Raw genomic sequence first — 15,756 nt, forward strand, 5'->3', positions numbered from 1 at the left:
ATCCACCCGTTTAAATAATTTTATTGTGGAAAATAATATTAACACCTTTTTTTCTTTTAATAAAAAAACTGGACCATTTTTATCAAAATTTGATCGATTTTATAAGTATGACGGTTCGATTCAATTTTAAATCTTCCAAAATAATAAATATTAGGTTCAATTTTAGCGAATGGAAAAATTAGTTCCTCAAGAATTAGTCCAAAAGTTAAAAAGGGAAGAAATAGAGGACTCATATTCTAACAACTCATACCGGCGGATGAGAGTTGGATAGAGAAGGAAAAGAAGGAAGCAGGGAAGGGTGGGGGAAAAAAAAATTGATGAAAACGGGTTGGGTCGGTTTTGAATTTGACTTGATCTATATTGGACCCAACCCGATGAGACCCTCGCCGGAGCGGAGCTTGTGGGGGGAGAGGGAGAGAGATTAGGTGAGGTTATGTGTGTGAGTCTATTTTAGTGGTTTAATCTCAACTCTTAATTTGTGCAACTGAGATGAAGTGTCAAAAATTGTGTGGGTGGAATCGGGCCCAATACATAGAGTACTGCTATTGGTATCGATGGTACCGTAGAGAAAATGTACCGACGGCCACTGGACGGCCGATCCGAGCTGTCCAAAAATTTTAAAAAACAAAACCGAGTGGGCCTACATAAGAATCAATGGCATCCGAGGTGTGTAGGGTACTTGATCCGAGCACCACTTTTTCGTCTATATATGTATATACGTGTATATACACGAAAAGGGATGTTCGGATCAAGTACCCTACACACCTCGGATGCCATTGATTCTCGCGTAGGCCCACTCGGTTTTATTTTTTAAAATTTTTGGACGGCTCGGATAGGCAGTCCGGTGGCCGGAGACGGCCGTCCGGTGGCCATCGGTGCATTTTCCCTACGGTACCATCGGTACCAATAGGATTTTCGCCAATACATATATGTATATGTCTTCTCATTTCTGTAAGCAAAAAAAAAAAGTTCAAACTTTCCTTTGCTTTCAAACTTTTTGCTTAATGAAGTTGTGATATACAGTACTGTATAATAATAAATCTAAAGTGGATAAGGGAATAACACCATTAAACGTAATCAAACTTGACTTTTGAATGATAATTTGGTCGTGCATGCAATGAATGTGTTTAAAAATGGTTTTTTTTTTTTGGAAAATTTCAAAATGGCACCTGAATTTTAACTCAAATGTTGCATTAACACCTAAATTCATTTTATTTCAGTTAAACACCTGTACAAAAAAATCCCCTTATTTAGACACCTGCCATCATATTCCGTCCAATTTGCGGTGACGTGTCATTTTTCTCCGTTAATTGCCCAATTAGCACACAACAACAGCCCCAAAAATTGTAGACAATCAAAACCCTTTTCTCCCTCAAGCACAAGAACTGTATCTCCGCATCTCCGTAGCCACCACCATCACCGACCCCTTCTCTCTCCCCAAATCCCAATCATAAACCCTAATTGCCAAACCCCAATTGGGAACCCACTCCATGCCTACTTCTCTTCGCACGCAAACCTCGATCGGATTCTTCTCCCACATCTTCAAATCTTTCCTATACCTGGTAATAATCAAACCATTACGCCTTGCATTACTCCAAGCCAAGAATAGTGACTCCACCATGGTTGCAACCACAGTCGCGAGTGAGAAGAAACGGGTTACCTTGCCAAAAAACGGGTCAAGTTCTCAAAGCCCGACAAATGCTCTAGAGATGTAAATATCATCACAGCCTCTTATAGTAAATGACAAATCATTTAGTTCTTTCGTGGGATGTATACAATCCTCTACATTCATGGAACATAGTTTAGGGTTTGTTTTCTATTAGTTTGGATTTGTGGAGTGATGAGGGTGAAATTCAATTTCCCATAAATTATAAACGGATACAATGAAAGAACAAGAAGAAGATCGATCTACTTCAACAAAATCACCACCACAAACATGCACAAAATATATACGTATATGTAAAGAGATTGAGTGGGCTTTTGATTTGCTACAACTGTTTGGGCTCACTCTTATGTTCCAATAGGCACTTAACGGCAAAATATGGCCACATCACCACATTTAACCACAAGTTCGACGGAATATGACGATAGATGTTTAAATTTGAAGATTTTTATAGTACAGGTGTTTAATTGAAATAAAGTGAATTTTATGTGTTTATGAGACATTTGAGTCAAAGTTCAAGTGTCATTTTGAAATTTTCTCTTTTTTGGGAGAAGGAGCATTGCCCTGCCTCATGGATCTGCCTCATGGATCTAACTTTCAAGAGTCAAGAGTGAAAATGCCAGCTATCTTGCTTTCTCTTTGCCTCTCTCTGAGCAAGGTACGGAGCTAGTATATAATACCTTGTTTATGTGATTTTCTGCTAGCTCTTAGCGGATTGGATACTTTCGATTCCCCTTAGCAGAGCTAATTCTTGTCGCAGGCTAGCCCCAAGCACAAGTCCATTGTGACTGCCTGGGACTATATATTCAATTCGATATTAATTATTTCGAATCGATTTTGTATTCCTTGATTTAAGATTGTGGTACAGTTTGATACTGTTTACGTCCGTTTTTGGCACCAAATTCTGGACTAGCATTGGAAGGCCAATTCTTAATTAAATTGGGCTGATATTTATGAATTTCTTGGGCTATAAAAATTAATGGGTCACATAACTTTTGTGATTCGAAGCAAGGCCCGATTAATTAAAATTCAATTGGAGCGGGATACACTGAATAATTTTCCTGCTGTTATTGGAGTATTATTATGAAATGAATTCGGCCCCATATGTGTTTAGAGCACGTTCAAAATTGTGCTCCTGCGCATCTAAGGAATCCATCGTCCAATCACAGCAGAATATTCTTTTGGTCAAATCACATCAGAATCTCTTAGCCCAAACAGCCGAAACGTTTTCTCTGTGGTCATCCGGTTTTGTTTCTCTTTGCTTTTGTTCACCTCAGAAATGCTAGGGACAAAGACATAATACCCCGAAAAGATTAACTAGTGGTTGAGATTCACTTTGATGTGTGTGACTCAATCATCAAAGTGATTCTTAACCACTGATTATTATATTCGGGGTACTTTTCGGGATAAGTTTTTTTTGTACCTAGCAAATTTACAGCTCAATATTCACTTACAATGAATGAAGATTAGAGTTGGAGCAGAATGGATTTTTACAACTCAACGGTCTCATTTTCAAAGTTCAAATCCTTGCTATAAAAAGAAGAGGTACATCTGAGGAAAATGACGAGGCACCAAACACAACTAAGAAAATACACACAGTAAATAATACAGAGCAACATTCGTCTTCTCCCACACTTCACTTTCATATTATTACTTTGAGAGATCTGAGAGCAAAATGGTTCAATACACTCTTTCGGGGAGTTTTTCTTTTCATCTTTCAAATATTTCACAATTGTTGTATTGAGAGTTGAAAAATAGGAAAGTTTCATGAGACAAGATGAGAGTTTCTAAATACAACTGCAAATCTATTGCATACAATCCGTTTTTAAATAAGAAATATTCAAACAAAAAGGTACTCATTTAATTTGACAAAAATACCCTTAATATTATTACTACACACAACCATAACATACAAACACAACCCACCCTCCTCCTGTACACTATTATCAATCATCTTTCTTCATCTCCTCTGCCTTCACCGTCGATGATGCAGAGGCCAAAACCCCTTCGAACTCCCTCCGTGTGCCATATGCCACCGCCATCGAAAGCTTCTCGTGCAGCTTCAATGCCGGCGTCGAAGATTCACTGACTTTCGGCGAGCATTGTTTTTGTTGAATTTTTTTATAAATAAGTCGGCGTCCTTGTCGAAGATTCACTGACTTTCGGAGAGCATTGTTTTTGGTTTTTGTTGAATTTTTTTATAAATAAGTTAGTTGATAAAATTCATGAGGCCTGAGCTCGTGAAATTCATGAGCTCCAAGCTCCATTGCATGAATGAATCTAGTATTGTGGTACTTATGTTCTCAAACAGTTACTCTTTTGAAAATCTACTAAAATTCATAAGGTCTAAGCTCGTGAATCTTCGAGATTTGGGGTGCTTAATTATGTTGTTCTCAAACAGCTACAGAGTTGGTGAAATTCATGAGGTCAAAGCTCGTGAAATTCATGAGCTCCAAGCTTCTGAAAATAATGCATGAGTTGCTAAAAATCAATTTTGAAAATTGAATAAAATTCACAAGTCTAAGCTCGTGAATTTCATGAGAATCGTGGTGCTTATGTTAGCTTTTGAAAATAATATTTTTTGAAAATAATACACGAGCTAGTAAAAATCATGACCTCGAAGTTTGTAAAAATCATGAATGTTTAGCTCGTGAAATTTACGAGGTCTAAGCTCGTGAATTTAACGAGATTCGTGGTGCTTATGTTATTCTTAACCAGCTACTAAGCTGGTGAAATTCACAAGGCTTGAGCTCGTGAAATTAAGGAGGTCTGTGCTTCTGAAAATAATGCATGAGCTAGTAAAAATCATGACCTCGAAGTTTGTAAAAATCACAAGCATGTAGCTCATGAAATTTATGAGCTCGAATCTAGTAAAAATCACGAGCGTGTAGCTCATGAAATTCACAAGGTCTAAGCTCGTGAATTTCACGAGATTCGTGGTGCTTATGTTATTCTCAACCAGCTACTGAGTTGGTGAAATTCATGAGGTCTGAGCTCGTGAAGTTCACGAGGTCTGTGCTTCTGAAAATAATACATGAGCTAGTAAAAATCATGACCTCGAAGCTTGAAAAATCACGAGCTACACACTCGTGAAATTCATGAGCTCGAATGTAGTAAATTTCTAAAAAAAATTGTTTTATTGTGTTTTGAAACTCAATAAATTTCACAAGCTTTAAACTCATAAATCCACGAGCTCAAAGTTAATCACCAAGTGGAAGGTTTTGTTTTGAAATCCAGTGAAATTCACGAGATAAAACTAATAAAATTCACAAGCTCGAAGTTAATGAAATTAACTAGTGGTGGTTATTGTCATCTTGTGTGAATTAGTGAATTTCACTAACTTTTATTGTTAATTTAATACTTTCTTGTAAATTTAGACAAAAATTACCATTATTAATTGTAAATTTAATACTAAAAGAGAGAGGGAGAGAGCATCATACCATACGGCACATGGGAAAAGGGCAGGAGAGGCCCCCGTGTAATCCTTGATGGGAATTAAAGACGACCGTTGGACGTAATTTGCTGTTTATACATGGTGAGAGAGCAGGGGGAATACACCTAAACCACCAATTCCTTCAAACAAACCCCTCTCTCTCTTCGATTCAAATACCTCTCTCTCTCTGAATCGACATCACAAATTCTTCTCGTTCAGAAGCATATGTGCTCTTTTAGGTATGTGCTCTTTTAGGTTTCCGCTCGAATCACACATCTGCTCACAAATCCTAGGGTTCTTTGTGCCGTAATTTTCTCTCCAGAAAATGGCCGGAAACATCCGAATCTCAGACGACGAAGGTAAAAACCCCACTCTCACTCCACGAAAATAAGGATTTCCGAAACATTCGCCCGAAATTTGTGGCGCTCCCTTTTTTTTCTTTTTTTCTTTTTCTGTTCGCTCGTTTTGTGCAGATGAACTCGATGCTGCAGAGAACGAGATAGAACCCGTCGATGGTGATGCCGTCAACGATGACGAAGATGAGGAAGACGGTATTATGGCCTTCTCTTCTGCTTTTTTCTTTTTTTTTTTTGGTTTTTCCCACTGTATACTCTTGTTTGTGCCCTCTCTTCATTCTAGTTGGTTACTAGAATTTCTGACGGCTCATTAGGGCTAGGGTTTCTGACTGCTTATTAGGGCTTACTTGGTTCCACCTTTTTTGCTCCGGGAAGAAGGGACTTATTTTAGTAGGTTAATAGGGTTCGTGACTTGTGGTGGAAAACTTAATGTGGTGGTTCGTGTGTGCAATGTTCTAAATGGCGCTTGGCGCTAGTAGGGCGGAGACCCACCTCCAAGCGCCAAGCCGCCTAGGCGGCGCCAAGCAATTTGGCTTTTTTTTTTTTTGAACAAACCATTATCCAATCAAACTATATTCTATGTATCCATAATGTAAGTTCAAAGTTCTACATAACCATAATGCAAAGTTTAATGTACAAACCCAAATGAAATTAAGTAGTAGCAACTCGCAAATAAGTTGAATAAGACAATAAGTAGAAATAAACGAGATCGGATATCGCTAATGCCAAGTTCAAAGTTCATCTCCTTCCTTTAACTCTTCTCCTCCATACCCTTCCAAAACTTGATCTTCATTAGTTTAATACTATACATTTTAGGCCGCCAAAGGCCTCCAAAGACGCCGATGACGCTGCCAAGCCCCGCCAAGGCCGCCAAGACCGCCATGGCTACCTAGGCGGCCGCCAAACACCGCCAAACCTCCCTGGGCGCCAAATCAAACGCCAAGGGGTATTGGCGTGGCGGCAGGGCACCTCCAAGCGCCTAGGCGGCCTCAGCGGCCGCCATTTAGAACACTGCGTGTGTGTGTATTTGTAAATTTGAGTGATTTTAATGTGTTGCTGTTTATTGGTCTTTGTAGCAGGGACGAAAAGCACTGTACATGTTCACAACACCCCCCCACCCCCTCTCTATAAATCGTGACATTACAGATTCTTCTCATTCAGAAGCATCTGTGATCTCTTAGGGTTTTCGCTCGAATCACACCTGCCCACAAATCCTAGGGTTCTTCGTGCCCTAATATTATCTCTAGAAAATGGCCAGAAACATCCAAATCTCAGGCGACGAAGGTAAAAACCCCACTCTTACTCCACAAAAAAAAGTGGATTTTTGAAACATTAGCTACGAAATCTGTGGTGCTCAATTTTTTTCTCTTCGCTCGTTTCGTGCAGATGAACTTGATGCTGAAGAGGACGAGAGAGAACCGGTCAACGGTGACGTCGTCAGCGACAACGAAGGTGAGGAAGACGGTATTATTGTCTTCTCTTCTGCCTCTTCATTCTAGTTGGTTACTTGGGTTATTGGCGGCTCATTAGGGTTTATTTGGTTTCACCTGTTTTGCTCCGGGAAGAAGGGACTTATTTTAGTAGGTTACTAGGGTTTGTGACTTGTGGTAGAAAACTTATTGGCCAAAATGTTGACTTTGTGTATTTTTTTCTTTTTGCATGTAATGTAATGTGGTGGTTCGTATTTATATTTTTTTAAGAAATTTTGAGTGATTTTAATGTGTTGCTTTTTATGAGGTGTTGACCAGTTGGAGTTAATTTAATGGGAATTCATGTTCATGTAGATTAAGATAGGAACCCATTTTCATAGTCTTAGTCATGGTTTAGGGTTTCTAATTTCGCCTCTAGTGTGTCCATATCATTTTGAGTCTGTTTTGTTCAGTGCTTTGCATGTGAAAGTATTTATTTGGCCCGTGTTCCTGATCTTTTATAAATAATAATTTCTTCATGTTATGAACCATATAGTGGAAGAACAAACAGGGGAACTGATATTGCAAAGGGAAAGATGAAATTAGTTTTGCATGTGTTGATGAGAGTTTTCGGTGCGTTCGAATCCATTGGAGGACGACAAGCCAGTGATTGTTAGGGTTAAGCGCAAAGCTTACCAGTTTCCCCTTGAAGCTTTCTTTGAGCTATTTGATTGCTTTCTATTTTCTCTTTATTTTATGTTAGTTGATTGTTGCAAAACGTTTTAGGGCTCAAAATTTACAACAAGCCATTGAAGCGGCCATTGCTAGACTTAGAGAAGCTTCCAATCTTGGATTCTTCTGGAGAAAGTACTCTCTCTCTCCCTCCCTCTCTCTCTCTCTCTCTCTCTCTCCCATCCTTTTGGTTTTTCCCTGTTTTTAACTTTTTATTTTTTTTTTGTTTTATTTTTGTTAAGATTATATATTGGTTTCCTTTTAAAGTTTGCTTCAAATTTGTTCTTCCTCAATTTCTCCTTGGCTCTAGAATTGAAATATAATTAGTCATAGCCTGTGTGAATTAACCAGCTTGAAATTGGAATCAATATTCACACACTGAATGTGTTTTTGTATTGTATCAACTGTGGTGTTTATTAAGTATTTCGCTTTTGCAAGTGTCATTTCAGCAGATGAAATGACACTTGCCTCTCTCTCTCTGTGACCATTAACTATGCGTGCCTCTCTCTTACCCTTGCCCACCTGTAGGTATGTTTTCTCACAGCTGAAACGATACAGATGGATATTGTGCGAAGTGGAATTCAATTTTTTATTTGTTTTTGCTTGCTGTTTCGTATCCATTGCAATTGCATGTCCAAAACTTCTCCCTGAGGCTTAAAAAGCCTGTCAGCTTCTTTTCGTAGACTAAAAGAAGCTGAAAAAGCCTATCAGCTTCTCTTGTTTTGCTCAGATTGTAGGTAGTTCTTGTTAATGAAAATCATCTTATGATTTAGGCGGTTAAATGTATTTGATGGTGTGTTTTTTTGGGTAAATATGTATTTGATGGTGTTGATTGGTAAATATGTATTTGACGGTGTTGATTGGTAAATATGTAGTTGATGGTGTTGATTTTACAGTGCCACCCCGACTGATGGATCCTAAGAAAACAAGGCAGTATATGGGTATGGTACAGGTGCGTGGAAAGACAAGGCAGAATGAGAGGCTTCAAGTGGTTAAGCATGAAGGAGATGGTGGAGATGATTTTGATGATCCTGATTTACCCAAGTAGGTGCAGTGAAAAATATTTTATGGATGGTTTGTATTTGACTTAAACTTATTCCACCTTAAAGTTGGTTGAAATTAAGTCTGATTTAAAGTTGCATTTTATTTTTACTGTTAAGGGCAATAACGCTTATTGGCGGTTTATTTAAGATTTTAAGTCCCTTTTGTTCTCTTTTTTTAAGCGTAAGATGATTGGTCAGGTACTCGCCATATCTCATATTTATTAATTCTTTGATATTTTGAGTAATTCATAGATATTGGATCGTGTTCAGCGAAGATTCCTTGTGGTTTTGTCAAGATTTTAGACAGGTTAATCCTAATTTTTAAAATCAGAAGCAGAATCTAGAAAGCATAGAAATGGTAGCATCTTAGAAGAAGTTTTGCATAGTTTTTTTCAATTCCCAAGTGTGCAATAAGTTCCTTGTAGGAGCTGTTTGCGCACTGAGGGAGAAAGCTCCTTTATTTTCATACAAGTTTAGGGCCACATCGCAAGCACCTTGTTTTGTAACATGGGTTATGTAACTCATCTATTGAGCATTGATATGGAAGTGATATCTATGATGATCATTACTCCAGATGATAGATTGATGGTAGAATGGAAGTATTTGTAATTCAAAGTGCGAAGGATACACATGAGAGTGCACAGCAGCACAGATACGTACTTTGTATATAGTTTGAGGGCCTTGGTGTTTTCATAGCTTTTATTGCTCATTCTAAAGCATTTGATGCATTCGTATGATTGATTGGACCCATGTTATGTGTATTTAGGCTTTTTCCTTGATACATAAATATGAAGCTCTGAACAAAGTTATGAAAAGAACTAGGCCTTGATCTGGCAATGATCTGATCATTGCTATGCTTTGTTGTTTCAATTGATGAAGTTTGCAGCTTTTCTTTTCGATAAAATGTGGAATTATGGGTATTTATTCAGGAATTAGATAAGAGTGGTTGTAGATTCTTTCCAGGCGTGGAGATTTAGCTACTTGTGGTATTCTGAAGTTTTTAGCCGTAATTGGAATCATTGCCGTTGATTGCTTTCACATGTTGTGCGCTTGGAAAAGGATATGATGGAAGAAAAGAAGAAATCCCTGTATATGTCTTCGTTTGCATGTTGAAGCCTAGCATGTTTCTCTAACTTGGATTATGTTTTATGGATGTTGTTTTCGCGATAGCTGGTGTTGTATGGTACAACGGCCAAATTATGTTTCATTGTTGAAATTCTGAAAAAGCTGGTGTTATGTGTGTGCAGGTTTGTGTGTGACCTGTGTTTTAGGAACAAATCTATGTTTAAGGAGCTCTGCTGGAATCATAAATGTGTTAACTTTCCTTGGGAGGAAATCCAAACAAGCATTCTAAGGTAATCTTTCAACAACAGGGTTACTTTGGTTTTTCATATCTTATAGGAGTAACAAATTGCAGTTGTGCTCTAGCTTTGGGGCTTGTGTTTGTACGGAAGAGAACAAGTAGGACTTAGACTATTGGTTATAGCCGAAGGACTCAAAGGCTCCTGCTATTTTTTTCCCCATGCTAAGACTACTGGGGGAACATTGACTAATTTCAATAATTTTGTTTTTAAGCGTTGGTGTTCCTTCTTCTTCCTCGCTTGGGCTTATAGTATGTAACTTCTAACTTCTGAACTTATATGTACATTGATTTAAATTATTGCATATCCATTTGGCAACAACAATACCAGCCATAAAAAGCAACGGGCACGTCTTGAACTTGCCCGTAGTAGTATATTATGTTATGGTTTTTATTTTTATAACATAATACTGAAGTGTCGGTTTTTACTATATTAGTGTCCTGTTTCCAGATAAGTTTTGGAGATCATTATTGGCATGTAGAAAGAGATACATCATGGGCCCGTTTGGATGCGGGATAAGGATTGGGGGTATTAGTTATGAGGGGGGATAAGATAGTAGGGGGTATTATGTAAGAAGGGTGGACCCACATTGATGTGACGGGGGGATTAAAAAGTAATTGGTTTGGATGAGGTATTAGAGAAGGGGATTAAATAGTACTTGGTTTGGATGATGGATAAAATAGGGGATAAGGTTGTTTTGCGGGGGGGGGGGGGGGGGGGGGGGTATTTATGTTGTTCCGTACTTCTATCATTTTCCTCTCCTAATGTTATGTTTCTTGTTCACAAAGTAAAGCTTTATTTTGTGTTGGCTTTTCAGGTATTTGGTTTATGTGCAGTTACAAGAGAACTAAATTTCGGGAGGATTATAGTAGGTGTACAACCTCCCACTATCTATACTACTACTTTTAAAATGTACGAAGATATTTTCTCCTTTTTGCTTTCCACAAATATCCCAACCACTTGCAACTAATACCAGCCCTGTCCTACACCTATTCTCAAACACAATACAACGGCTCCAACCTGCAACGATGCACCGCATCACTCCCGCGCCTCCACACCAAATCAGTGAATATGTCTCTGAACCTCCACAACCCCCCCCCCCCAGAATCACTTCTATCGACTACCCCCTTGCGACGATGGATCGAAATTCCTTCGTCCACTATTGCCCATCTTCCAGAATCTCTTCCTCCCGCAGCTTCTGCCTTTTCACACTGTTAAGCAGTCTCTAAATGCCGATAAAATGCTGTTTTAGATTATGATGAATTATGTCACAACAACTCTTTACTGCACTCAAACTGTTTGACGAATTGCTTCCATTGGAATTAAGGAATTGAACTCTCCCTACACTCTGCTATCACACCAACGGACATCAAATCCACTGGCGTGTCTTGAGCCACTTCTACGGATGACTCCAGTGCCCATCAAATCCACAAGTGTTGCGACGTTGTACACCTCCAGTGCCCACCATCTCTAACACCAGTGCCCACAAATCTATCAGCACCGTTCTTCATTTGCTGTTGCCCACCGTTCTTCAGAATCCCTTCCTGCCGGAGTTCTCTCGATCTCAAATGGTAAGCATTCCTTAAATATGTTAATCTAATGCTAAGTTTAGATCATAACTGAGTTGGTCATGCCAAACAGTTATTGCACTCAAGTCATTTGATGAATGGTTTTGAAATTTCTGAACCCGTTCTGTTTTTTGAGGCATCATATTCTCTCCTCTGGCGCCTGTTTCTTTCCCTCCACCTCTCCTTTTGCGAGTGCGATATATTTCGGAAATAGATTCTCATTTCTCGATGTTCTTGCCGATTGAGAAATAGAGGCGCAATTGGTAGGTTCGTAAAGTTTGCTGCCGATTGGAAATCGATGTGGTTGCCGCCATGGACATCGATGGTGCCAACGTACTCTATTCTCTCTCCCTCTCTCTCACACACACACACACACACACATAGCCTGAGCACCTTCCGGCTCATAGAAGTTTCTTCGGACAACAAAATGTAATTGTTCATCTTTGCCATGTTATAGTTGATTTTCACATTGACCATGTTGATTTTGTTTCTCTATTCTAATTCTCTCTTTTGAGATTCATTTCCTTAATTATTGTTACAAATCCTTTTGTTGGTGTTGACAATTATTTACGCATGTCCGACATATCCAAGGAGTAGCAATTTTGACAACTTATGGCCAAATGTATGTCTTCTTCCTAACTCCCACCTCCAACAGAAAAGGGAGGAAATAGTAATAGTATTTTGTGCTATCTACCACTGATTAGAGTCCCCCCCCCCCACCCAAAAGTCCTTACATTCCAATTTTATTTATCCTTTACGAATTGTGGGTGGGCCCTGCACGTTGATAAGGTTGGTGAATCAGGTTCTTGCATTCAAAACATTGGTATAATAGCCCTTAAGGATGCAAGGTCACTAGAGATAAAAAGCTTATATTTGGATAGTAGCTAAGAAGTAAGTAAATGGATACTAGATTGAAGGCTTTCGGATTTAGTAGTTATGTCCATTGGGCCACCTTCTACTTTTTCCTTGTGCAACATGGGTTTCTTTTGCACCAAGCGTGTATAGTTCTTTTTGGAAATTCGGCATGATGCTTAAATTGTTAACTTGTCTCTTGTCACCTTATGAACATGAGTTTATGAGCTTGCATGTGAACAAAAAGGCGGCATACCCCAGTCTTTTAAGTTAAGATTGGATCTATGCATTGGTAGAAATGAATTGGGCATTGGCTTCAATCATGGACAGGTCTATATTAGGGACGTTAAAAGCACGTGTGAAAAAAAACTCATATCAAGGCATGTAAAAGGTTTGAAGATGCATTTTAGTACGAGTGACGTGAAAAGACAAGGATGCTGGAGTATGTATTTCTCCTTTCTATTTGGCCGTGTCTTGTTTCCTTTCAAACAGAATTTCCTATGTATCTGTTGATTTTTGTACCTTGATGAATATTGATGTACTCAATTTTATCCTATGGTATACATTAGTTCACAGACAGTGAATTTATCTATCCAAATGATTGCCTAAATTTGGTTCTCTGGTAGATAACATATGGAAATAACCAAAATCTAGAGCCACCGAATTTTTGTGAAAATGGTGATTAATGCTCTATCAACAACTTTTTCACATAACAATGTGATGAATGAAAGTTAGCTTTAGTGGCTGTTTCAGAACCACAGAAACGTCCAATGGTCTAAAGTATTGAAATATGAGATGTGTTGGACACCACATACGCAACACGGGGCACTCTTTGGCACACTTGTGAGACACGCCTAAATATGTGTCCAATTTTTGTGTTTTATTTGTTAAGTCGGATACATTGTGGACACTCTAGGTCACATTTGAGACACTTTTCGGATACATTAAGGCCACACTAGGATGTTAAGATCATTCTTTTTCTGTTTTTTAATTTGATCTGTTGGCATGAGTCATTTGTAGTGTTTGCATGTTAACCTAGACCTATTTGGCTAGATTCTTGGAATGTTGGCAGTAGAACGTGTATATTTTGTTACGTTATTGTATTTGTGTTATATGTTATATTTGATGCATACAAGTACACACAATCCTTTTTCTTGCTTGCAACGATACACTTATTTCATAAACCCGTCTTCATGTAATTGATTCTGTTTTTGTTTTCTTGCAAGCATAACTTCTACAATTATGTTATTTGGAACCGAGCTTTCTGATTTTAGTGGGAATCTACTATGAAAACAACAATATCAAAGGCTACCATTTCTATACGGGTAAGAATTTTATAGAGTTAGAATTCAAGCACACCTTTTTTAAAGCCCTGCAGTTGATTTTAAGCTTTGAAACAAGTTCAAACCACAAAGCACATGTATTATTAGAACTACCACTCCTGAACATTTTGACAAGGGAGATTGGTTTTGTAGGGGCTACTGCAATAGATCTATTTAAACTAGACCATTCAAAATGTTGAGTTAGACGAATTTGAGATATGAGCAACCGGGGAGTGTACCTGGCATTCCAGCCATTTGGCCAATGGTAAAACCGAGGACTTCATATTAATGATATTGTTTGCATTGTGCTTGCACGGGCCGCCATTCAAAAAAAAAAGTGCTTGCTCGGTCCGATAGATTCTCGGAATGAATACGTAATGCAGATGAACTTCTCTTTGCGTTCAAAGAGAAGCTTGCCACCATCTTGAAGAAAGTATGGAAGAGAAAAAAATCCTTCGAGTGGTTAGAATGCCGTGCAAGTAGGCGGCAAGGTTGACAATTTTTCCGGTAGCCCTTAAAACTTAAAAGTGAGAGCCAATCTAGCAGGGCTTGACATAACCTCAATATTTAGTGGTTACGATGTAGGCTTGCAAACCTAAATAAGTTATTTTAAAAAAATTCTTTGAGAACAGTCATGTTTCCTGTTGTGTTTGTATTCGTGCTGCATAAGAATCGATTTAATAGTTTATCGCAACAGAGGAATTTGAAAATTTTCACTACATGATAATCTTCCACCTGTGTTAGGAGAGGATGCTAAATGCACATATGTTGATTTCACCACATCGTCTTGCTCGGGATCCAAGTATTGTTGAATATCAATAGTTCCTTACATACAACACAACCATGTGTTTTTGGTAGATTTGATCAATCAAGAGACTAATTGTTTGCTTGCATTTGGAGGTTTTCAAGACTTGATTTTAATCTGAGAGTCAATGACATATGATGATGGAAACTGGTTTTGGAAACACTAGGTGGACAATAAACTGGCAGGTGTATTCAACGGAAGTCCGTAATTCTTGATATTCAAGATACTTGTTTTAAATTGATTGTTTGTGTTCCTATAAATGGGTTGGTTTAGCCAACAAATGCTAAGACATCTTGCTCTCTTTGGAAATACATGTTTTGAGGATATCAGGGTTCTTATTAAGTTTAAAAGGGACAACAGTTGCAAGATGCATAATCCTTAAAATAGGGAGTCCTGGTGGACTTCTTTAGGCTGTAGCTATGTGATCTATGCTCATTTTCATATTGTGTTCCCGCAAGTATGGATGGAAGACTTGTTGGATAGATGTCTGGTTTCTTTATGACATGAGATCCTCTATGCTCAAAAGAGAGATTGTTTGAAACTTTAGTAATGCTATATTAAACATAGGACATTATTCATGCGCTCTAATTTCTGTACCTTTCTCATGTCAAAATAGAAAGGTATGCACAGGCCATTGTCAAGATGTTGACCAAGAATTTAAGCCGTAAATATATCGCTAAAGTTAAGGGTGCCAAGACTTAATTATATTGTTAAGAGCGTGCCATAAATATGATTGAAGTTATTACACTTTTTTTTTCCATCATTGGATGGGGAATTAAGAACCTCTAACATGACGATCCCTCGGACGATTCCTAATGTGATATGTAAAATAATACTCACCACGGAATGTCTTCTCATTTTATATCACATGAAGGATTGTCCTATGAAAAGTCTTAATTCTACTTATTCTATCTCATATTAAAGAAAATATCTCCCTTACAATGAAGGAAGAAAGATCATCGTGACCATTATTAGATTCTCACCAAGTCTGACTGAAGACAATTTTCATTCTCGAGAGTTTAAGCTTCAACAGAAAATAATACTACAATAATTACATGTTTTATTGACTATCACTACTACTTAACTTGACATTGCTTGCATTTTCACTAGTGTTTTATAAATGGTGTGCATTTTGTGGGTACTATTGATTGTCAAGTTTTCTCGATCTTTTCGGTGCCCCTTTCCTATGTGAATGCAGTTTCTTATCCTTTA

General features: G+C 38.2%; 1 protein-coding gene and 1 pseudogene across 1 annotated transcript; both read left to right on the forward strand.

Moving 5' to 3' along the window:
- Positions 1–5,121: 5,121 nt before the first annotated feature.
- On the forward strand, positions 5,122–11,080 carry LOC131299138 (uncharacterized). The gene is made up of 7 exons (XM_058324733.1): positions 5,122–5,647; positions 6,529–6,736; positions 6,839–6,904; positions 7,648–7,728; positions 8,490–8,637; positions 9,884–9,991; positions 10,815–11,080. The coding sequence occupies exons 2-7, from the start codon at positions 6,703–6,705 to the stop codon at positions 10,846–10,848; spliced, it is 471 nt and encodes a 156-aa protein (XP_058180716.1). The 5' UTR covers positions 5,122–5,647; positions 6,529–6,702; the 3' UTR covers positions 10,849–11,080.
- A 3,567-nt stretch (positions 11,081–14,647) lies between these two features.
- LOC131299137 (uncharacterized) overlaps positions 14,648–15,756 on the forward strand; it is a 37,190-nt pseudogene continuing 36,081 nt past the window's right edge.

The sequence above is a fragment of the Rhododendron vialii genome, chromosome 8a (assembly GCF_030253575.1).
Source record: "Rhododendron vialii isolate Sample 1 chromosome 8a, ASM3025357v1".
In the NCBI taxonomy this organism is placed as follows: Eukaryota; Viridiplantae; Streptophyta; class Magnoliopsida; order Ericales; family Ericaceae; genus Rhododendron; species Rhododendron vialii.

Bases quoted from the DNA above. Each gene is read 5' to 3' on its own strand.
- LOC131299138 (XM_058324733.1), top strand. From the start codon at position 6,703: ATGGCCAGAAACATCCAAATCTCAGGCGACGAAG. The intron at 6,905-7,647 runs GTGAGGAAGACG...AAAACGTTTTAG, and splicing joins CGTCGTCAGCGACAACGAAG to GGCTCAAAATTTACAACAAG. The intron at 7,729-8,489 runs GTACTCTCTCTC...TTGATTTTACAG, and splicing joins CTTGGATTCTTCTGGAGAAA to TGCCACCCCGACTGATGGAT.